Raw genomic sequence first — 23,653 nt, forward strand, 5'->3', positions numbered from 1 at the left:
GCTGCTGCTTCAAATTTATGTGAACAAAATTTATTCAAAGCGAGACAGTACGCGTAGTTAAGAATAAATAGTGTAAATTGCGCTGTGTGAGCACGTGGTTCTAGTGATCGACGATTGTATCGTGGGAACGAAGAATAATTGGTTTCTATTTCTTTATATCAATCATTATTCTTTGAATGGAACAAGCAAGTCAGTTCGAAATCGAATTTGATCTTCGTTTGCTTCTTTTGTTTGATCGACTTATCAAGTTTAGCTTTTGATGAAAATTAATTAGATTTCTCTAAAGATGAGAATTGCACACAAATGATTACGCGATGCTAAAACAATAGAACATTTAAATTGCGAGTGTTTGACAAGTCAATTTTAGTATCTGTCTGTAGTTTATAGGTAAATCATATAATTGTAAATTTAAAAATTCGTTCATCCCTTCGCTCGCACGATTGGCACGTTATATATATATGTAAGTACGACGCAAGAAAAGATTTGTTACTAATTAGTGCAATCGATTCGTTGCGTGTTTGTCACAATTTGTCATTAGTTTTAGAAAATACGTAAATTTGTAAAATCAACTTGCAAAAGTACACGACAAACGTAGCGAGTCAATTTGTTGCAAAGTAACGATATTAGATATTTCGACTCGAGATTAGATTAATTAACCGTAACAGCATTAATAACGCATTATCGCTAAAAGTTATTCGCGAATGTAGATAAGTGCTCAACGTATTTATTTGAGACTTATTAAACGTAAATATTCAATTGACCGACATATAGGTCGCGCTAATAAGATAATATGCATTCAACTTTCTCAACTTACTCTTACTACGCGTGTCAGGGAAGAAAATAACGATTTACATAACGTTTCTTTTTGGTTTGTGTTGTACGGTTGATAAACGTTATGAAGTTATTTGATGTATCCTCCATCGAAATACTGTACTTTGTACCTATGGAAGAATCGCAGACACCGGTACTTAATGATGGTCGTGTTAACGAGCGGCGAACACAAGAACGCAACTCCGTTACACGGAGAGACATTTTTGCGAACCGACGAATACTCGGTCACTTTTATCGGTTACGTTGTCTGCTTTATCAATAAATATCGTGGATATGGCGATTAATATTTAAATAAATCAATCGGGGGACGTATCTGAAAGAAGCTGAAAATGGCGAATTGAATGGATCGCGTCAGAAGTTTCAATTTTAGTTTCTTCAGCAGTTACTGTTTGAATTGTTAATTACGTGGAAGACGATTTACCGGGGAAAAAAGATCCGTAGATTCTCTTTCCAGAAACGTTCCTAATTGTGGAAACGCAGTAGCTTTCTTCACGGTTCTTTCAATTGGTTCTCGTAGCCACTGCCGCTCTTGATATAGTCACACACTCGCGATAATGACAATCAATAGTGCATGTCTATCGCGTCAATAGTTAGCGAAGGATCATCGAATAACTTGGTCTTCACGAAAAAACCAAACGAAAACGTTTTCTTCGCAAAAACAACCTGCGATATTTGCTCGATATCGTGCAAGTCAATATAAGCCGCGATAATATAATAAATATGAAATTTACGAGTGATAATAGTTTCTCGACTGTTTTGGTAATAACGGGCACGGCAAAACTCGCGCGATTATTTGGTATAATCGCCGATGACAACAGGTCTCGATCGCACGAAACGTACACAAGCCAACGACGAGCGTGTGTCTCTCGGCGTGTGTTGTATCGCAGTGGGGGACGGGTATTTAGGCATTTTCTCTTCGATCCGTGTAACAGCTTTGAGATTAGCGAGTCAAAGAGAGAGCAGGGTCATTGTGACGACGCGTGTTATCAGCCCATTGCAAATAGAAGAAACCGCTTGTCCGTAAATAACACTGGGACATTCAGTCAATCTCGAATGGACTCGAAGCAGCGATGGTGCGTTATTTTTTCGCTAACTGGCCAGTTGGATTTATCGCGATTCGCGCTCCTTCCGCGAGCGGTACTATATATCTATCACACGCTCTTCTCCTCTTGTAGATCGAGGCATAACAAGCTCTCTCTCTATCAGTTTCCTGTTTTACGATCGTTCTCCATAGACCGGTCGAACGAATCCCCTACCTGTCTAGGATCGAACACCGGGTCTCAACTACTTGCTCGTATGTATTTTACATATGTACAACACGTCGTTGATCGTCGCGTCGTGTTGTTACAGTTTCTTCCCCCCCCCCCCCGATTCGGTCGTTCCTACCAACAACCGATCGTACTGTTACACGAAAATATAGAATTATAATATGCAAAGTGTCTGGTATGTGCGGTGTTGAATTTGTGCCCGTTCTCTCTCTCTCTCTCTCTCTCTCTCTCTCTCTCTCTCTCTCTCTCTCGACATATCTCTTTATCGTCTGTGATAACGAACGTCTGTGAAAATAATCATTTTCGCGTCGCGTTGACTCGTGTGTCCAAGTTGAAGATCGTGGCACGCAATGTGTACTTTTCGCTTAAAGATCGGTATTTCGCAACGATAACGAGACAAAGATTCAGCGATCCGTTGGAACAGTGATCCAGAGGCGACAGTGATTCGCAAGTGACCGCTTTTCTTCCTGTTTCTTTTTGTAGGAGTTTCGAGATGTTACTGTCAAGCGTTTGGTTCGAAATAATCGCGGCGGCTCTTTTGACGATATTGATCTTCGCCACTAGTTATCGGCCAGCTTGGTGGTTCTGGACCGGTACCTCTCACAAAGCCAAGGGTAAGTCTCTGAAGCTGTTTTTGGAATGAAAATCTTTACAAGTCACACGTTACAATGGAACTTATCCATTTATCGGAAACAGAAGATTCAGTCGTTGCTCGATTAAACTCTTGTTAGTTGAATCTGCTTATCTAAAACGTATTATATGAATGAAAAATTAATTAACAAAAGAGGGATTCGCTGAGCTCCTATTGTATGAACTTCAGATGTACGTAAGAAACTGATTATTCTGCAACAATGTATGCATTCTACTATGTATGAAAATAAATAATAGGAAAAATAGAAAGAACATGTGTAACACTTGCTTACTATTACTATATAACACAGAATAATGCACGGTTTCTTTTCTTAACGCAATGATGTGTTCAAGCAATTGCGCGCGAATTCAGGAGATTAGTTGGGAGAGAATGATATTTCGTGTATGGGCGGCCTTCAATTTGAAATGAATGGCCTTTCTAAGCTCGAATCTCACGATTCGACACGACCTTGACGCGTCAACGTCACGTGTTCGTCGACCTTGAAAACCTCGTGTTCTTACATTTATGCTTGAGAAATTATTATTAGAACACTACAGACCTTCAGCCTCTAAAGCAATTCGTTCGTTAGAACTTTTAAAATTCTTTACTCCGTTCTTGAATGTTACTATTTCCATTTCACTTTGAAATATCGCTCAGTCATTTAAATGTCATACATGAAAGATAAGAATAACATAACCATTTGAACACTGTGTATGTCTGTACTTCTTTGTCTTTCGTATGACATTTTATACAGAACTGACATTGAAATATCTCTCGGATTAATAATTTTTAGATGAATATCTTCTTACAGAAAATGAAATGTGTCGCTCAATGATTTCATTTAAAAAATTAAACTTGACTTTCATAAATCCTTTAGACATTCGTAAAAAAAGAAATTAGAATACATCAGAGTGTACTCACCTCGAAACGTACCATGTTGTGTTCACAGTACCAGCTAATGAGGAGAAGCACGATAAAAAATGCCAGAAAACAGTGTCCAATGTACCAGGACCGTATCCTTTGCCGATTTTTGGAACTAGATGGATATTTTCTTATATCGGTTCCTACAAACTGAACAAGATTCACGATGCTTACAGAGGTAAGGAACTTGGTCCTGGTCTGCACGCAACGCCGGCTTTGTTAACGTCACGTTTGGAATTTTCTCGCTCGAGTAATCAAATCGTGGATACGTTACGCACGTTTTATCGTAACAACTGATTGTTTCTCATTCAAGAATAGATTTGCACCGACGATACGGAGCGTTGTGCAAAGAGGAAGCATTATGGAATTTCCCTGTGATCTCTGTGTTCTCGCGTCAGGACATTGAAGCTATTCTACGCCGAAACTCCAAGTATCCACTTCGTCCTCCGCAAGAAGTCATATCCTATTATCGGCAGACTCGTCGGGATCGTTACACGAATCTCGGTTTGGTTAACGAGTAAGCACTTCTCGTTCAGTGGCGAGCATGTTTTGTATGCGCGTGTGCTCATACGTCGTAGTTTCATAATAGAAATAGGGGAATTTTACGGTAAGGTTCCTCGTAGAAACGTTTAACATCGTGGTTCTTTTTTTTAACGATGCATTTTCTTCTTACCTTTTCAAGAATTTCACACCATCGAATTTTGAAGTTAGAAGGTATAATTTGAACCGCGTGTCCTTTGGGAAATGTGAAATTCTTAAGTAAATAAGAACGTTATTAGGAAATACAATGCAATTCTCAAAGTAACAGGGTTAAAGTAGTAAAGTGCTACTTCAATGACACATTTGTATGGAGGAGAAGGACGCCGTTAATTTAAACGAACGTGTAATTCGGTAGGCAGGGACCAACGTGGCATAATCTTCGGGTAGCTCTTACGTCAGAACTGACGGCCGCTAGTACTGTCCTTGGTTTCTTCCCGGCCCTGAATGTCGTCGCGGATTCGTTCATCGAGTTGATTCGTCGACGAAGAACGGGATGCAAAGTGACAGGTTTCGAGGAGCTTGCTTACAGAATGGGACTCGAAAGTAAGACTGATTTCTACTGTGACAGCGATTGTCGCACCTACTTCTAATAGTGGATTTCATTTCTGTTCTAGGTACCTGTACTTTGATCCTGGGTCGACATTTGGGTTTTCTAAAGCCAGATTCCAGCAGCGAACACGCCACGAGATTGGCGGAAGCTGTCAGGATACACTTTACGGCCTCGCGGGACGCCTTTTACGGACTACCACTGTGGAAATTATTACCAACTTCCGCATACAAGCAACTAATAGAGAGCGAAGATGTAATATACAAGTATGTTCAAAGCGACATCACACGAATAGACGCCACTCTCTCTTCACCGGCCAATACAAATGAGAATAGCTAATTAATTATGGACAGTATCATCTATAACTAAACGCAGATTTTATATAAAATTTCACGTTGGTTCGAAATTTTAAGTTCATTGTGAACCGCTTTTAAATTCCGCTTGTAGCATCAGGATATTCATAGTTTGATAATTTGGCAGATTGATATATTAGTGGCTTGTAAAACCATTAAAAATTAATACCAATGCTTAGACGTAAAGTTCGGTTATTTTTTTTATTTTTTGTTTTTAATACAACTGATAATGAATTATCGACTGTTTTATGTCAAAGTCCATTATTGTTATCTATTTCTACGACGATCATTGGCCGGTAGAGCCAATAAGAGAAAGTCTACTGTTTAGATTACAAGTTCAATTCGTTCTCAATGCAATTTCTCTTCAGTATTATCTCGGAAATCGTTGAAGCAACTATATTGGAGAAGCGTAACGATGCTAAGGATGAATCGGTCGAGGCTGTTTTTCAATCTATTCTGAGGCAAAAGAGTCTCGATATACGCGACAAAAAGGCGGCTATCGTTGACTTTATAGCAGCTGGTATACACACGGTAAGAACGTGTTACGCCATTTTTTTCCACTGCATTTTCTTACCTTCTCAATTTTTGTGTACAGCTAGGAAACACTTTGGTCTTCTTGTTCGACTTAATCGCGCGTAATCCAGACGTACAAGCTAAACTTTATGAAGAAGCGTATTCATTGGCACCGTCTGGCTGCGATCTAACGATCGAGGATCTACGGCAAGCGAAGTATCTTCGCGCATGTATTACCGAATCATATCGGTGCGTAAATTTGCGTTTTTTTTTTTTTTTTTTTTCAAAGAGATTCTAACACGTTTTAATTTGTGGCTTTGTTATGTCATTTCGCATTTAGAATGATTCCAACGACAACTTGTATCGCTCGCATTTTGGACGAATCCATCGAACTCAGTGGTTATCATCTTACTACAGGAGTAAGTAATAGTTGTGTTATTCACAAATTGTCACATTTCTCCTTTCTTATTCAGATGGTTGTTTAATGTTTCTCTTCTAGACTACGGTGCTTCTACACACTTGGATAGCAGGTTTGGATGAAGAGAATTTCAAAACTCCCGAAAGATATTTGCCTGAAAGATGGCTGACCCCTGTCAGCCCTCATTCGCCGTTATTGGTCGCGCCATTTGGAACTGGAAGAAGGATATGTCCAGGCAAGCGGTTTGTGGATCTCGCGTTACAGCTTATTTTGGCAAAGGTTTGTTTTGCACATTTGGAAACGTTGTTTGACGCTGCGACGTTTAATCGTTGGATTTTTTTCTTTTTTTTTTTTCGTAGATCATACGGGAATTTGAGATCATCGTAGACGAGGAACTTGAGTTACAATTTGAATTTATCCTCGCGCCGAAAGGACCGGTCTCCTTTGGTTTCCGTGATCGTTCTTAAGAAGATGCAACAAACTGATGTTTAAATATTATCGAAATCTTTTATAATTCTTTCATTGCCGATCATGAAATGATTAATGCTGTAAGTAATTTTTGTTTCTTCAATTCCGGATATATGTATACTTATATATTATATATACCGGATATATCGTAATACTTCCTTATGTTTAATTGTGTGCGCGTTGATTTTGAAATCGTCTTATTCTTGGATTATTTAGTTGTTTGAATGTTCCCCTACATCTTCGTGCATCATCTACGAAGAATAAGGCGATTTCGAACACTATACGAATGACGTTTTGTGTTTCGGTATTAAAAATCTTCTTTTTTTGAACAGAGTTACATAATATTTATTTGCTTTTTGTTATCAATGACACTCGCGCGTGTATTGCGCGAGTTAAATTAATTATTAGTGACCTCCTATGGTACATGTTCGTGTAATTGTATTCAAAAAGACTGAAAATAATTATTCCGTACAATTAGCTAACGTAGATGGCCGATACAGACGATATAAGTTATTTCTTGCATTATCTCGTTGTTCGTAATTCGACAATTCGTACTCAAATTACAAACGATTTCACGCGATACACGAATTTACATTTAATGAACATTTACTTACATACCAGCAAATACAGTTTTCATGATGCAGAGACTTCTGCAAAGCGTAATGCCATATATATTGTGTTTTCCATTCAACGGTTGGCGATATGTGTATAGATTACTTTACAATAGTCCTCGTTTCTTTGAATTTTCAACGTTGCAGTAATTGTATTTTAGTACAAAACTATATATCGTAAATATTAAGTTACTACTTTTCAATCCTTCACATCGATATGTCATAATGGTATTAAAAACTGGCTGAAACGTGAATCGAGCTTAAAATGTTATCATTCGCGAACGATCTCTTTACTGTTTTGTGCCAAAAAGAACCATTTAACGTTACGAAAATTCAGACAAGTAGTATATATACAGTATTGCCAATAGTTATTAATATACGTAGTACATGTGTCGATGAACATTTTTCACAGAGTCATTACTTAACCAAATTTTTGATACTTCTTGGTAGATTAGGGATGGAACCTTTATTCACACTTGCGGCGGTCGGTCTCATGAAACTGTGACTTCTGGTTCCGGTTCGTGGATGAATTAACTTACTTTTGGTAGTCGACGACGAACCCTTTTCAACGTTTACACGATTTAACGGCAACGATTGTGGTCCCATGCTACTGCCGCTTCCGCTGCTGCTACTACGCGAAGAGATTGCCCGTCCTTTAATCCCTTTTTGCACATCGTTGGTTGACTGAAAACAAGATAGTTTAATTTAATTTAATTTCTACGGGGTAAAGCGCATCGGGACGGGATAAGATAGGAAGAAACGACGAAGAGCACAATCAAAATTGGGCATAGAGACGACGTGCACAAAAGTAAAATACTATAAGAATATAGAGCGAGTAGTTTGCATTAATAAATAAGCAAGTGCAATGTTGAGCTCGCAATTTTTGAAAGCATTCAGGGAATGAAAAAAAAAAAAAGGATTGAATCAAACTCTGATAATCGAACCAGGATAGAACAATCTACCGAATAGTGAAGGATGTCTGATGTGAATGGGGAAGCAAGTTGATTAAAGTTAATTAGTTCAGTGTTCTCTAGGAAATTTTATAAAAGATTCGTAAGATATGCTCACCCCGAGGGACTTACGAACTGTTCTCGCGGTCGGACCCACGCTGCTCCCGCTGCTGCTACTTCTGCTGGCGGGTATTCTGGTGACCGTCGCTCGTGGATTCGTTCGTCGTTTCTCGTTTGCTTTCGGTGGTAACGAGCTGTGCGACGGGCTCTTTCGCAGATCGTTGGTCAACGCGCAAATCGCCGACGTGTAAGTACGAAGAGGCGCGTGATTCGGGACTAAGTTTCGCACGGTGTTCACCGACGTGGCGCTGTTCAAAGAACTCCGCGAGCTACGAAGGCTGCTCCTCGATCCTGAACGTTCCACTTCGTTCCTCGGCTGATGGTTGTTCAACTGGTACGTTAGACTGGAATTTCGTTGCATCGACTCCGCCGCCTTTCTGGCAGCAACGTCTCGCTTCAAAGCGTTCGTTCGTTTCGGAAGGAAGCTGGATTTCTCGGTGGCGCGTTTCGTCGAGCTCGCTCGTTTCTCGAATCCCTTCGCGATCGACATCGACGGCGACGGCGACGGCGACGGCGACGACATCGTTTTCGTCGTCGTACCTCGTATCGACTTTCTGGAATCGTGGCCAGCTGCTTGGACATGCTCGCGAACCGGAAGCTGATTGTCGGTCTCGGAGTAACGTAACTCGGCCGGTGAGCATCGCGTCGAGTCGTGAGTGTCCGTCTCGTAATTTCCGGAGGACGTCTCCTGGCTGAGGGTCTCCGAGACTAAGCTTTGCGTTTCCTCGAAACCTTCGTCGTTCATCTCTTGGTCTCGTGACTTCCCGGTGGGCTGTAGCAAAGAGCAAGAGGTGTTGGAACTAGTGTTGGTGACGTTTATATCAGGCGGCGCGAACCCGGAATGAAACACCGAGCCGCCCGTGTTAAATCGCACGGGTTGTATCTTGCTTTGGTGGTTCTGCAGCGTCGAGTCTTCTCGCCGAGATTTCTCGCGATAGATCTCGGCGTTGGGCTTGTTCCCCTGGCAACGACTCGAGTCGCTGTTGGCCAGATCGATTTCGTCGTTCGCAGATTCGTTCGTCGTTCCGCAAGATCGGGATTGATTTCGCGGCCGTGACACCGAGACGTTTTGACAATCGTTCACTTGACTCGGTGGATTGTTGGTCAATCTGATCGCTTCTTTCACTTGACTAGGGTCGATCATGCTTCTCTGTCGTTCGCGACTGGTCACTGCTCTTTCCGGGAGGACGGTTAACGAGGTGTCCCGTGGTCGAGACTCGTGCATCACCGGGCTGAGGACCGTGTTGGTCACGGCAACCACGGCCGATGGTTGACTTATTGGTAATCTCGAGTTTCGGTGCGCCAGTGGCCGCGACAATCGTTGAAGGTCCTCGCCGGAACGAGCGATCTCTGCCAACGCCGTATCGATATCGAACGATGCCGACGATTCTGCCTGCCGCTTCGATTTATCTTGCCAATCAGAGTTTTCGTTGCGCTCCTCCTCCGACAGTGGCAACGTGCGCGGACGTTCAGCCACTGGTGGTTTCCCTTCCAGCTCGACGTCGATCGTTGACTCCTGTTTCGCATCTTTCTCCGCCGTGTCTTGATTCTTTTTGTATCTTCGCGTTCTCCTCGCCGCCGAATAACGATCAAAATTACCTGAAACAACGGTGAATAACGATTGGCAACGGCGACGAAATTAATTAATTAATTCTGCGCTACTCACCTATTCCGAAGTCGGCGTTGTTGCTTGCGTTCTTCGGCATCGGACTTTTAAAATCCCTGTTTTGGAAGGAGCTGCTGCAACGCTCCCTTTTACACGGCTCTTTCTCAACCGGCTTCACCTCTTTCGACGGGCTGAATAGCTTCCTGGTTGCCGGCGGTGTTTCTATATTGTCGGAATCGATCTCTATCTTGTCGATCTTCTCTTCGTCGACGCCTCTCTTCAGCTTCGAAAATCTCCGCGGCCCGGCAGGTTGTGAATCGCCGTAAGGTTGCCGTAGATAAATCGTCAATTCGTCCTGCGAGCCTGGACTCACGGTGTCGGCGGCTTTATTCTTCTTTCTCTCCTCCTCTTTGATTGACTGCGACGTTAAGAAAGAGGTTTTAAAATCATTTCTTCTCGACAGAAGTAATTGATATTCGATTGATATCGTTGAAGCATATTAACCTGCAAGGTGCTAGAGGTTAATACGTTCTCTGTGCTGAGCCTCGATCTTAATCTACGGGAGTAACGGGGATCAGTCTCTTCCATGCTGTTTGGTACGTTTAGGCTCGACTTTCGCCAAGGGGATTTGTCCTTTTGCGATGGATGCGTCTCCGCTTCTAAAACGAAAACAAATTCAAATGTCAAATTGGAACTTAAAAAAATTCGATTTATTACACGTTTTTATACAAAAGAATTTGATACAAGTGACAAATATGGGCACAATGTGACAGAAAGAATAACCTTCGATAGCCTCCATCGTACGCATTACATCTGTCTTTTCCACGGACGGACGCCAGTCGTAAACTTCCGAGTATGTCTCTTGAATGGAACCACCTTCGATCTGTGTATTCATCTTGCCTTCGTTCTCTGCGTAGATATAGAGATATAGAGATTTAGAGATGTAGCAATAGAATTTAAGATCGAATTATAGGTAGAAGGGGGGAACGTGTATGCCGTATAAATATTTACCAGAGTCTTCGTAGGAGCGTCGATTCGCATTGTGCAACTGTTTCGCTTTCCTCTGAAGCTCCTCACCCGCACGGTCTTCCTTCTCGTTCTCCGACAACCATGCCTCGATCTTTTGCCGCCACGCTTTCCTGTTGCACGCGCGTGTAACGTAAGAACACTCGATGCGTATTTACACGGATCATGATTAATTCGTTAAGATGGGAACATAGCGAGCAAGTTTCAATCTTCATCCTATTGCAGATTAACCCTTTGCGGCCGTCGTATGTCTACTCTCAGCCACCACAGCAAGGAACCACTCTAATCTTATACTGTATTCATCCATGTATCAGTTTATACTTTCTCTGAACGAACCTGAATGTCTAAAGAACCTATTCACGAACCAATACGGTGCTTCTATCAATTGGAGATAACGAAACCCAGTCTAAACAAAAGCTGTCACCCCTCGCTCGCAATGCAAGACGCCGTGGCGAGTCAGTCGCCTCTTGAGCGTAAAGAAATCGGCAAGGTTCGAAGATACTTTGTAGAATTCCAAATAATATTTTACAAATTGCGTTTAACTGTAATTAGGCATTCTCGCTTCTTAAGATATTTCAAAATAATACTCCAAAAAATTAATTCCGACCAGTACGGCACCCAAATGTCCAAATTTAATACGACCGCAAAGGGTTAAGTCGAGCTAGTAGTCTGTTAAATCGCGATCGAAACCTAGTCACTACGTTCCTAGATTACCCAGCAGGTTTCGTTTCTTCCTCGTGCAAGAAAGGTTTGCTCTCAATCAAAGGCGACGGGGAGCTTGGCCTCTCGCGATCAATCGAGAAGTCGGCGTTCAGTAGATCGCTTCGGCGAGAATGACCGCGTGCTCTTCTTGCCCACGAACGATCTGAGGAAGCAATGGAATGGGAAATTAGACGAATCTCGTCTTGGAATTTCACGTATTTGGCAAACGGCGGTTGGTTGGTAGTACCTAGGCTACCCCATGATTTTCTCTCGCGAGTGCCGTCTTGTCCCGACGTTCTCAAGAAATCCATTAGATTACCGTCGTCATCCTCGCTTGGTATCCGACTTCTTCGACGCCGGAGGGTGCCATTCGGTGTGACGTCTGCGGATGCGAACGAGACCGAATGCGTGAAAAAAAAAAAAAAAAAAAATACGTCGCGATCATTGGATAAAACTGAGAGTTTTACCTGGTGAGTACGTTTCTTCTTTGGTAGATTGCTGGTCGGCAATTCCACCGGAACAAGAACCTAAACGTCGTCGGATACTGGGCGATCCGGTTATCGAGACATCTTCGTCGGAAGTAACGCCTCCATTTTGCAGTCTTTTGATCTTGAGTAAAAAGAAAAAAAAAAAAAAAAATAGCCGAAAAAGAAATTGAATGTTGTCATTTCGGTGTTTTCGCTGGAAATGGGTGGTATATGGCATATATATTTATGTGAAGCGCGTACCTTGGCGTCGGCGCGACTGTAATTCCTTTGAGGTAAACCGCTGGCAAAATCGAAAGGATCGTAGCCGATTAAATTGTATTCGGACTCGGAGATTGGCGCCTCGAATTGTTGGTTATTGCTGGTCACTGTAACATTCGGGTGAAACGATTTATAAAACGAATTGGCGGACAGCGAATTTTTATGCATTTACGGATAATTTTGGAGTGCGAATACAATTGCCCAGAGTAACGTGAGAAAATAGTAAAATAAAATCAATTCTATCACTTTAATTACGTTGTCGAGAACATGAATTTGCATAAAAACCCGTAGCACATACAATCGACATCACGTACGTAATCGTTTTTTGGCCAAAAGTTGTTCTTCTCGTTGCTTGCGCCTCGCTAATACCTGTTCCTCTTGAATTCTACGTCTCTCATTCTCCGCGACTGCTTGATTGAATTTCTGACAAAATTGATGCAACACCTTGAAGCATTCCTCGATCTTGAAAGTGTTGCTGTCCTCGCAGAAAAACTCGGCGAGCGAACGCCTCAACGTTTCGAGCTCTTCCGTGTCTCGTTTCAACTGACTCATCTCTTGTTCCGCTATCTACAACACGAACGTTAGATTAATGAAAGTCCTCTTGACGCTTTCGATGATTTTCTAACGTTTTTCTCCTTTTCCCTTTCTTTCTTTCTTTTTTTTTTTTNTTTTTGTTTGCTTTACCAACCAAATAATCATTAAAGACGCGATACCTGCAAAAACTGTGCCATCTGTTCCTGTATGTCGGTTTCCGTCGAAGGAAAATTAATCTGTGCCTTGATCTTTTTGATCTTTGTGTCGAGTGCGTTAAATTCGTTGTTTAATTGCTCCGTTGTGGTCCTGCGTACCACGAACACACACGCACAGGACAAAGGATAAAAGAGAGAACGTTTTAGCTGGTGAAATCGAGTAGATCATTTTTCGCTTGGCAACTTACTTTGTGGCGGCGTCCAGTGCTGTCATACCCTTCGCGAAATCCAGCAGATCCTTCCTCTTCCTTTCGGCTTGCTACGGGTGGACGGAAACGTTTCGGACATAAACTAGAAATGACACGCGGGGAACGGAAGAGTAACACGGAAGAGTATATATACGTTACCAGCGCCACGTAATGTATGAGATTCATTCCCGGCTTATTCGCTCGAATCTCGGTTAACTTTTGCAAAGAAGACAACTTTACTCCGGCTGCGTTTCCAGCGTAACCGCCCTATACATACATACACGTCAGCATTTATCGCGCGACAATTTTCAAACGACCACGAAACACTTGTCTGTTTCATTGTCCGTACCGAGTTGAGAAAGTTCCCGGCGACCAGAACCATGTACAACACCTCCTGAAGTGGTTTGTTCGTCATCAAGTCCTCGCCAGCTAGGATCATCGAATTGATGCTTGGCTCTAGGTAGCTCATGTTAGCAGCGAATTCTTCCTTCAGCAGCATGCATTCTATGCGTAGTTTGTAACTGACGAGGAAGGGAAGGATCGTTTGTAAATTTTGTTCATCTAAAATAGGAAACTGCGCTCGTTCCCTTCCTTACTTTGGCACCTGAACGAGTTGCAGGAAGAATTTCTCGGCATTTCCGAGCTTCGACTTGTCACCGTCGAAGCTCTTGAGCATTTCCAGTTCGTCTACCTCCGGCAGAATCTTCAGAAGGCCGCGTAACTTTTCTGCCCCGATCTCGTCGTGACTGCCGTCTTTTATGAGCCGAATAATATCCTCGTTCGAACTGTGGAAATCATATTTCTCAATATTTCTCTTCTACCCTTTGGATAGATTGCTCAACAACGGGTTGCTCACCTTCGGAACTGCTTCAAGAATATGTTCACGTTCAAACTCCTCTTGCCGTCGAGAAGCGCGATCTGAGGAAGAGGAGAAATCGTCCGAGAGTTCGAGTTTATTATTATTATAATATACACAAACGTGAATATGTAGCAAGTGTACTACCTCGGTTGGTTCCCTACGTCGTCTCTCAGCATCCGAGTTCCCTCCATGGGACGAACACGAAGTGGCTGGCAACACTGGAGGCACTTGCTGACAAAACAACCCTTCCATTTCTGCCCAATCTATGTCCGCCATCGGTGAATTTTGATGCTCGTCGGCAACCAGGGACCAAATGTTGCGCTTCCCAATCACCTAAAATATTGTGAGATAGATATAATCGTCAACTAGGGGGATCACCGACAGATAGTTGACCTCTTGCGCTGGAATTGACGTGCCACGCACGTCGAGAATTTTCTCTCCCAAATTGCAACATTTCCTGAGTTTTATATATATTTAAATTAATTATAGTTTTATATATATTTAAATGCAATGTTGATTACTTCTTAATAGTTTCTATCCAGCGATATCGTACGAACGTGTTCAAAAGGAAAGAAAAGCGACGAATTATATCGTATACGGTGCTTGGTCACTCGTTACGGTCCGCGAACCGGTCAGCGCAAGGGAAAGAATTAAAGATTTAAAGATTCCTGACTATATAGCTGACGCGCGGAAGGATTATTAAATATTAAAGATTGACCTGTATATATACTCTATTACCTGGCAATATCACAAATGTCACGTCATGTGAATTCGTCAGAAAATTAGAAAGTGCTCAAGCGTTTTTCCAATGACATTTTTGAATGTTCCCCGATGGAGAAAGTACCTTGTGATTGGGTATCTTGTTCCAATTGATCGTTTTCATTTTTGCCTTGGGGGTGGGTATTTCCTGTTGCGGCAGCAGCCTCGCGTGATTATTCGCCGGCTCGGGGGTGGGCACGCGTGCGACCGGCAACGCGTGCAACGGCGGTGGCACTGGCGGTGGTTCCATCGATGCATCGGTGTACGTAACGTTGCCGGTGAAAAGTGGCGGAGGCGGGGGTGGTGGCAGAAGGCGGCTTTGATTCGAACTTGCACCTGATGGATCGACGGGGGCAGGGGGTGGAGGGGGCGGTGGTAAAGGCGGTAGAGGTGCTGTCGGATTGTTCACCGGTAACGAGGCCTTCCGCGAACCTCCGCACGTTTGTTCGGCGCCTCGACAGTGACAGCAAAGATTCGTCTGGAAAACAACGTTTCGCCTTTCCTTTTCTCGAAAACAATGATGCTGGTAGGTCGATTTTTAGACTTACTTTTATGCATTTACGAAATAAACTGTCTAAAATGCACCACTCGCTGCGACAATTTAATTATAAAAGTCTGCAGTCGAACGACTTTAGATGAATGATTACCTGAAGACTAGGTGAACGTAACAATTTGGTGGCGTCCTCTCGATTCTCCAACAGCGTTGCTCTGTGAACCAACGTTTCCGCGGTATCCCATGCTAGATCGCTGGCAGCATCTTTCGGATCCAGCCGTAACAGATGCTGGAGAATGCTCAAAAACGGTATTTCTTGCGGAGTGTCTGCGATCTGAAGCGAAACGCCGGGTACGAATGTTCTGAATGCCAAAAGTCTACTAAAAACGAAACATTCTGCCAGCGGTATCAAGTGTTCCTCTTACTTGTCCAAGAATCGCGTAGAAGACGTCCACGTGGGAAGAGAGATCAATTCCAGGCGGTCCGTGATTCGACAGTTCCTCGTCGGTCTCTCGCTGATCGTCGAAAACATCGAGTTGCACTCTCAGATCCGGCGCGTGGCTTTTCCTGTAAGAATAATCGTGTCACCTTCCTGATCCGGGTACATTTTAAGCCCTTACGTAGAGCTGTTCGCTCTATTTTCGTCTCGCTCGGCACACATGTGTTTCCTCTAGAATTTCTATTCCACTATTCTCTACTAATTTTCCCTTCTCCTTGATTCCCTCGCTCTCGCTGTTCGATCCTATCGTTCATACTTCCTTTCGTTCGGCCGATTTTTCTTTCAACAACAAAGTGGCAAATCCAGATTCCTCTTATTTGACAGATATTATTATTACACTCGTTGTTAATCATTGTTAATTATTAACAGAGACATGTATGTTATTGGATCAACAAATCCAATTAAATTAAAATTTAATTTATCATTAGTGCACTGGTGATAAATTGAACGAAACGAACTAACAATCTGTGGAAGAATTTAAATTTCGACTATTTAGACAGTAGCGACAAAAATGATTAATTAGTTGTTCTAGATTAATAGCAATTTATTCGATCATGACAGTTTTCAGACGAAAAATTATATCGGGCTAACAGTCTCATTTAAGAGAAGAATTGAACGACACGATAGACAAACGTTGTCAGATTACCATATGATTCTTATAGATTAATAGTAATTCACTACGTTGTTATAAATCAGTGGTAATTTACTTGCTTCGAACACAATAATTTTTCCTTTCTGATACACCTAAATGTCGATACAATTAAATACGATGATATTAATGATACACTAGGTATTTATGATTAACTAGGAGTCTAATTCAAATGGACAGAATCATTTCGAAAGTGAAAAATTAATATAAAATTTAGGATAACTTCACTTTACACTAAAGCACTATATTGTCACGGTGGTTGGTAGCAGGTTCTTCTTTAGATTGTTTCGCTCGCAATCGGCGCGTGACTCGATGCGTTATAAAGGAAAACTCGCAATGGAAAGTCGTGAAATTTTAAACGATCCCGGCAAAACGTCTGCAACTCGAGTATAAATATTCAAACGAATGGAGAAGCGCCACAAAGTGATCGTTCCAGCCCGCTGGTAACAGCTATAGCTGCATCTCATCGCGGCAACGAGCTCACTCGCAGAGAGTTAATTCGGTCTTTTCTCTCTCTGCCTTCGAGCCGCGTACTTCGATTCTTCGTTTTTCCCTTCGCGCTTCTCCGTTTCACGTGAACGTTCTTTCGCTTTCGCACGCATAATTTCCATCTTCTCTTCGGCTTCCTTGTTCCCCCCCCCCTTTTTTTTCTCTTTTATTTCCCTGAGAAATTTGGGAAAACAGGAAGAGACAACATGGTTATACAGTCAAAAGTTTTAGGTCACCTTTTTGTATTGAATATTCAATATTTATCGTGGATAATAAAATTTGGAAATGACGCGTGTATCTTATAATACAGTTATTATAATATATTTCATCTTTCTAGTACAAACATAGTACAAGCACTTGACAATTTCGGATGAAATATACCGATGTAAGTACACGCGATCGTGTTTCTACAATGATTTCGTTAATAGCTTGCGTTTCTGCCGTATATATATATATATATATTAAATGTTTACGTCGACGCGTAAAATTTTCAAAACCACTAAATCTATCTGACGCAGGTCGGCAAGATTGGCAAGAATTCGAAGAAGTATGTAAAGAAAAGAAAAAAAGAAAGAAGGGAAGAGAGGGACGGTCGATTGACGCGCGATCACGTTCGAACAACGAAAACGTTGACGTTCGATGCGTATCTGACATATCAGTCACGATTCCTTTTACCGTAAATTCCGTCCGACTTTGCTCGATCGATATTTAAAGCGGCTTCGACGCAATTAGTTTTGCTCGATCAAGAATAGTTTGCTCGTCCGTCATCCCGCGAAGGAATGACAGATTGTACTATTCCTGTAGAGAACTAAACAGAAAGGACAAAACTTCGCGTATCACGATTCGACGCAAATAGTTGTAGTTCCTCTCGTGGTAGTTCGTCCCGTTTCGTCTGCTTGAGCTTCAAACGCGGCGTCGTTGAATTGACAAAAACCGCCCAGAGACGAGGGAAAACATGAAAAACTGGATGACTGGGTGATTAGTGCATGCAATTGTCGTATGCCTGGCTTCGTTAGTCATGATCAATCGACGATGGTAAGGCCCGTTCAACATAATTTCTGTCTGGCGTTACGTGTGTACGACGCGATACATGCGCGACACGAACGTTGCATCAAGTGCAAATGAGAAGGTGTGGGTACAATAAAGCGCCCTTTCGTAACGTTCATTATTATTTATTATTCAACGATACGTTAAGGTGTTAATCAGTTAATAATCGTAAATCCAGGTCGTCGTACTGTACTCACCGCAGCTCGTTCAAAATCGGTAGGAGCTTCAAGCCTGCAAAACCAAAATGAATTACGCACAGTTAGGCTATCGCTTCGAGGCGACGGTCTGCTATGCGAACATGCTCTGGCGAATTTCCATATCCGCTTACTAACCAATGAACTCGTTACGAAGCCTTATCCGATCCTTTAGCACCGGGGTGGAAATGACCAAACAGTTTATGAATGCCAATAGCGCGGTCCGATAATCCTCGGTAGCCGCGTTCTGCAACTCCTCCACCACGATTCGTAACCGGTATCGTTCGTTCTTCCTTTTCTAGAACGTGTCGTTGATAGTTATTTTCACCGTCGTCGAAACGCAGAGAGTAATATGTAAATATAAAAGATGTAAAATGTGAAAGAGACGTTTTTGGTCTCTGAATATACGTTGTCGCGCTCGTATATTCAGCGGATGTCCGTTCGCGCGTTCACTTCGTTTCTTGAGAAAAAAATCGAAAAGATCGAATGTTGGCTGGCAAGCGTAAGAGAACGTGTCGAATATTTTTACAAAGAAATCTTGCATGTAATAGCACAGCGCAGCGTAATGGTGTAATGGCGAACGAAGCTCCGAAGCAATGATGATACATTATATATGTCTATTCTCCTTTTGTTCGCCGGAGGAGGACCTTGAACTGTGATTTTTACGCAACTTGGCACGCGCGTTTGCGTTTGTTCTTCGCGTCTGTGTCAAAACGGATACAAGAACCTTGTATTCTAATACCTCCACGGTAAAAAAAAAAAAAATCGAGGTAATACATCGTTACTTTCTACGAACGAACGAACGAACGAAGGAACGAACAGACGGACGATTTTGAACATGAGAACGATCCTCATTTGAATTTGTTGTTCAAGTTCGATCACCTGATACTCGTGAAGAGTATCGATCGCTCTCTGTCTTCCATCCTGGCTGTAAACAGACAGTGCCGAAAGCAATTCTACCACTTGCTTCTTGACCGAGGGACACGCGGTGTCCAAGGCTGAAATTCAACGAGATACGCGATTAATAGGATGCAATCGGAGCTGGTTATCCGACATTCGAGCTATCGAGAACGTTGAATAATTTTACCCGTGGCGAGCTTGACGCAGTAATCGGGATTGTCCACGATATAGTCGAGACCAACGTGGGAATCCATATTGGCTGCATTTGGGAGATGCTTTGCTCCGAATCTGAAAGAAACGATTAAGTTTTAACCCGTTTCCGCCATTTTATTACATCATAATTTGAATTTTACATATATTGAATTTTATATGAAATTTATTATATATAATATATTAATTGATATATAACATATAATATATATAATAATTTTAATTGAAATTTATATATATATATAATTCAATAATATAAAATTATACGTAATATATATACATACTCACATACATGCATGCGCTTCATTTGTACTGTGTCTAAAAATAAATGTTGTTTCGACCCATTAATAAGATAAATTATATCAAAAATTAAAATTAAAACAGCGTATGAAAATACGTTTCGCAACTTTTCTTTTTTTGCCGCAATTTATAAATAATTCACTACGAATCTTACGCTTAACACACATGTACATGCGGGCTTACAAATCTGAGATAACAATAAAGCTTGAATTTAAATATTGCCGATCATCCTTAGGAAAACATTCCGCGATTCTGTGACTCAACGGAAACGTTACAATTTCTGCTAACGAAATCAAACAAAAGTCAAATTAGAACAAGGTCTAGATCGAGAGCCAACGTGTCACACTCTTTTTCACGCGTGTCTTATATGTACTGTACGCTTGTACAAGGTGACAGGTATAATCCAATCCAGTTATTGGACTCAAATAAAAAGAAGAAGAAAGTAACGTGTCTGTTACGTGACATGTGTCGGGAACTTCATCCTCAACGTTTAAAGAATATCGGGGCGGTTCTTTTCTTGGATCCTGGTCATCGTCGACGACAATTTCGTCGACGATCTCCGTACGTTGCACGATTTGAAAAAATAGGAACAACGAGATCGAAGCAAACGAAGGGAGGTCCCGGCCGTTCGAAAAATGTGAAAGATCTCCCACTTCGTAAGACGTGTGGAGTTAATATGTCGATGAATACACAAGTATGCTACAAGTGCTTGCACGTACAGATTGGAGGACACGTGGAAGGAAAGAGAAACAATTGTACCAGAGGAAGGGACGAGAGAAAGAGAAAAGCAACGCGGTGAAGAAGAGGGGGTGAAGAGCCGGGCGAAAGAGTAAGAGCGAAAGGACGACAGAGGAAGAACTGGGGAGAGGGAAATATAGGGGAAAGACAGGATTACGTCACCGCCATGCATGCGCATACCTCTAGTCACGTTTAAAAATAGATTCTTGAATATTATTAAGGGCCGCGATTAAGGAGCGCGTATGTAAATAAGTACTGCGACCCGAGTAGTTGGATAACGAGCATACTCTCCTCCGATACGCTGAGCTTCCGTTCGATCGTAACGGAAGAAACTAATTGTCCTAATTGTAACGCATCGCGTTCGACATTGCCGTCGAACACCGATGGAAAAAACGAATTTTCGATCGGAGCGATCAACGAATGTGCCGAGCCCTAAGCAAGAGAAATTCACCAGCACGTTATATATACGAATGTATAGCGAGAGCAGTAGAGTAACTGGTAGAAATGATTCATGCTGGTACGCCTTGCTGCAGCCGTACTAAGTCATCGGTGCTTCCTGCAATCGTTCCTACCGACGACCTCGAAGTTCGCACTCGCGTGTCTGCATTTACGGTGGCACTGGCCATCTTAGGAAGGCCGTGCGATCCGATGCATTGACACAAGGAGAGAGAGAGAGAGAGAGAGAAAGGAATAAAAAGAGAGATGTGATTCGGGTGTTGAGATATGATTCCTCTATGATAGATAACGCGTTGCTCCTTCCCAAGAATCTATCGCGGAAATCGAACCCATCGAACGTTCCGTGTTATTTAATCGCGGCCACGTACGCGTGCGGATATTAACGAAGATATTGACGAAATATCTGATCGAAACGGGACGAAACAATGTGAAAAAGCAACGGTGCAAAGCCGCGTGTAAAAAAGTGGCATTTAGTAATTCAGTTGCGACGATCGCTAATACTCGGAGGCGAGCAGGAGACGATCCTACGAACGCGTGCACGAATTTATGTGTGTATCGCGTATATTTAGGCATACATATACATGAAATAGCACTCTCGACGGACGTGGGATACCATATCGGGTACCTTGTTGACCTCGCCTCTCCTCTCTGTCTCTCGTTCTTGTTCTGTTTCGCGTCAGAGCGCAAACGTCAAGTACGTGTTCTCCGACAATCTGCTCTCCTCTCTTCCCACGTCTTTCACTACCGACAAAAGAAGTTTCGGCCGTCGCCGAATGTCGTTCCTTGGACGTTCGTCACCGAAAAGAGGATTCAACGCGAGCCGCGGGCAACGTCATGTTTGCGATTCAAATTCACAGAGGATCGCGGCCCGCGTGAATGTGTGTTTCCACGTTTCCGTAAAATAGATTCATCTTTACAATCACAGGCGGAAACGATGTTTCTAAATCGTCGTTCGGCATTGATAACGGAATCTGGTGGGCACGTGTGCGATTTACCTTGACATTTCTGAATCATTCCTTGATCGTTTGATTTTTTTTAGAGAAAGCGTGTATCGACAGAGACCATCTCGAAATCTCCATGTATAGAGATTTGCTTGGGTAGGGATACAGGCCTAAGTCTTCCCGATTCAATTTTGTCCCGTAATGATCTCTGCGACACGATCAATGAAATTATCGTTGATCAATATCTAACAAACCTAAGTCGTCCTTATGTATATATTTTTACTCGAATGTTATCGTTGTATTCCCTTGTTTAATTTTATTTTGTTACTTACTGACACTTGGACTCGACGTTCGATTTTGAGACAAGGTTTCGAACAAGTATCTTTTGCTTTAAAATCCTCTGTACGAGGATACGAAGTTTGCCAGTTTCGTCACGTTCGTCTTCTGTGAAAGTCGGAATAGAATACTCTGAACGTCCTTGCAAGAAACAAAATGTCGATCTTTCGTTTGCTTTTTGTCGCGGTGATCGACAGAAAGCATAGAGAGCATAAATCCACACGCGCATATTTATCAACGATAAATCGCATTTTGCGACCAATATATCCAGTTCGCATTAACATACGTACATGCATATGTATATCGTATATCGTTTAACATATTTCCTATAGTTGTTGCAAACGATTCGGAAACGTTCGGTTAATACATCGATACGAGTTAATTGCGGTTACCTTGTCGCAACGTGGTCATGGCCCTTGACTGGTTGTTGGATTATAGTGGTCAGGATCGCTCCTTCCCCCCCTTCCACCCCCCACTCTACTTTTACTTCTCTATCTATGACACTTCTCGACATTTTTGAAATTTGAACTCTCGACTGTCCCAACGTTTCTTTTTTAAAATAACGCCTCTCTATTGCCAGAAAGAAAATGTCTACTTTATGGCTTTCAATTACGCAACATTGGTAGCTATATAAAGTATATGTATGTAAAATAGTGGCTATGTATAAATATTTATGTGTCACGTTTATCATTTACATTGCATATTGCAGTAAAAAGAACATTATCCAATATTAATTTACGATATAAAAGATCAGTGCAAGAAATTGGCAAACAATACCGAGTCATTTATATAAAATATTATACACGATTGAAAATTCTTTCAAGGAAACTTTTAACATTGTGCAATACGAAAGTAAAATAACTTGAAATTAGAAATAACGCGTGCTCTCTGTTGAATTTATAAAGACAATGAAGAACTTACGAACCGAAAAGAGTAGAATGTCAATATCTTGAATCAGTATTAATTAAATAGGCAAACTTCGGTGAGGAGGATGGTTTCTCTGTTGAAAGAAAAAAAATAATACGATCGCATTTGACAGGTGCTCGTCTTCTAGACTAATGAAAGGAACGGTAGGGAAGGAGAGTCGCGTAATATTGTACGATACATGAAACATTTCTCTCACCTTTTATTTTCATTTAAACAACGAGTTGACTGGCGAATGAATGGTCCGTAGTTTGATCGGCATCTCGATCGCAGTAACACGCGGTTCACGCACACTTTTTTCGTCAAGCACCGATTCGCGGAAACTGCGTTTCAGGAGCGCGCGACTGACCGCCACCTTGCTGCGAAACGATTTACCGCGCATGCGTACTTTCCCTTCGCTCGATCCAACTTACTCGTCTTCGTCATTCTCCGATTGAAGATACCACGCGTACTTTTCAATTTGCATTCTTCTCTCGTTCCGTCCATCCTCTTTCGTCAAACTTCACATTCTTCAATTTAATTCTAACTAATTATTTATATTTTTCCTTATCTTGGCAATTATTGTTTAATTAGCAGCTAATCGTAAATCCGTTATGCCTAACTGTAGTTAAACGCAAGGTAAATACAAGGATATTTAAGAGTTGCATGGTTTTCAAAGATATCTTATGAAA

General features: G+C 42.0%; 2 protein-coding genes across 4 annotated transcripts; one reads left to right on the forward strand and one right to left on the reverse strand.

The window, feature by feature from the left end:
* Window positions 1–1,705: 1,705 nt before the first annotated feature.
* Window positions 1,706–6,819, forward strand: LOC122537775 (ecdysone 20-monooxygenase). Of its 3 annotated transcripts, XM_043671322.1 has the most exons (12): window positions 1,707–1,904; window positions 2,007–2,125; window positions 2,583–2,713; window positions 3,680–3,829; window positions 3,970–4,168; window positions 4,547–4,734; window positions 4,806–5,004; window positions 5,460–5,622; window positions 5,687–5,853; window positions 5,945–6,023; window positions 6,104–6,301; window positions 6,382–6,819. In XM_043671322.1, the coding sequence occupies exons 3-12, from the start codon at window positions 2,593–2,595 to the stop codon at window positions 6,487–6,489; spliced, it is 1,572 nt and encodes a 523-aa protein (XP_043527257.1). In that variant the 5' UTR covers window positions 1,707–1,904; window positions 2,007–2,125; window positions 2,583–2,592; the 3' UTR covers window positions 6,490–6,819. The 3 variants fall into 3 exon arrangements, with proteins under 3 accessions (XP_043527255.1, XP_043527257.1, XP_043527258.1); XM_043671320.1 differs by lacking the exon at window positions 2,007–2,125 and having other exon boundaries at window positions 1,706–1,904; XM_043671323.1 differs by lacking the exon at window positions 2,007–2,125 and having other exon boundaries at window positions 1,708–1,904; window positions 3,965–4,168.
* On the reverse strand, window positions 6,419–22,684 carry LOC122537768. Its single transcript, XM_043671259.1, has 27 exons — window positions 22,451–22,684; window positions 19,576–19,605; window positions 19,265–19,365; window positions 19,060–19,175; window positions 18,316–18,475; window positions 18,181–18,214; window positions 15,725–15,866; window positions 15,454–15,633; window positions 14,892–15,284; window positions 14,192–14,380; window positions 14,045–14,106; window positions 13,785–13,973; window positions 13,538–13,709; window positions 13,348–13,455; window positions 13,189–13,259; window positions 12,965–13,091; window positions 12,566–12,818; window positions 12,234–12,358; window positions 11,973–12,114; window positions 11,753–11,887; window positions 11,518–11,668; window positions 10,789–10,916; window positions 10,561–10,686; window positions 10,282–10,436; window positions 9,838–10,195; window positions 8,170–9,770; window positions 6,419–7,785 (listed from the first exon to the last, which is right to left on the reverse strand). Exons 1-27 carry the CDS (start codon window positions 22,570–22,572, stop codon window positions 7,519–7,521), a joined length of 5,637 nt encoding a protein of 1,878 aa, XP_043527194.1. The 5' UTR covers window positions 22,573–22,684; the 3' UTR covers window positions 6,419–7,518.
* Window positions 22,685–23,653: the final 969 nt, after the last annotated feature.

The sequence above is a fragment of the Frieseomelitta varia genome, unplaced genomic scaffold, assembly GCF_011392965.1.
Source record: "Frieseomelitta varia isolate USP_RPSP 00005682 unplaced genomic scaffold, Fvar_1.2 scaffold_930, whole genome shotgun sequence".
Lineage (NCBI taxonomy): Eukaryota > Metazoa > Arthropoda > Insecta > Hymenoptera > Apidae > Frieseomelitta > Frieseomelitta varia.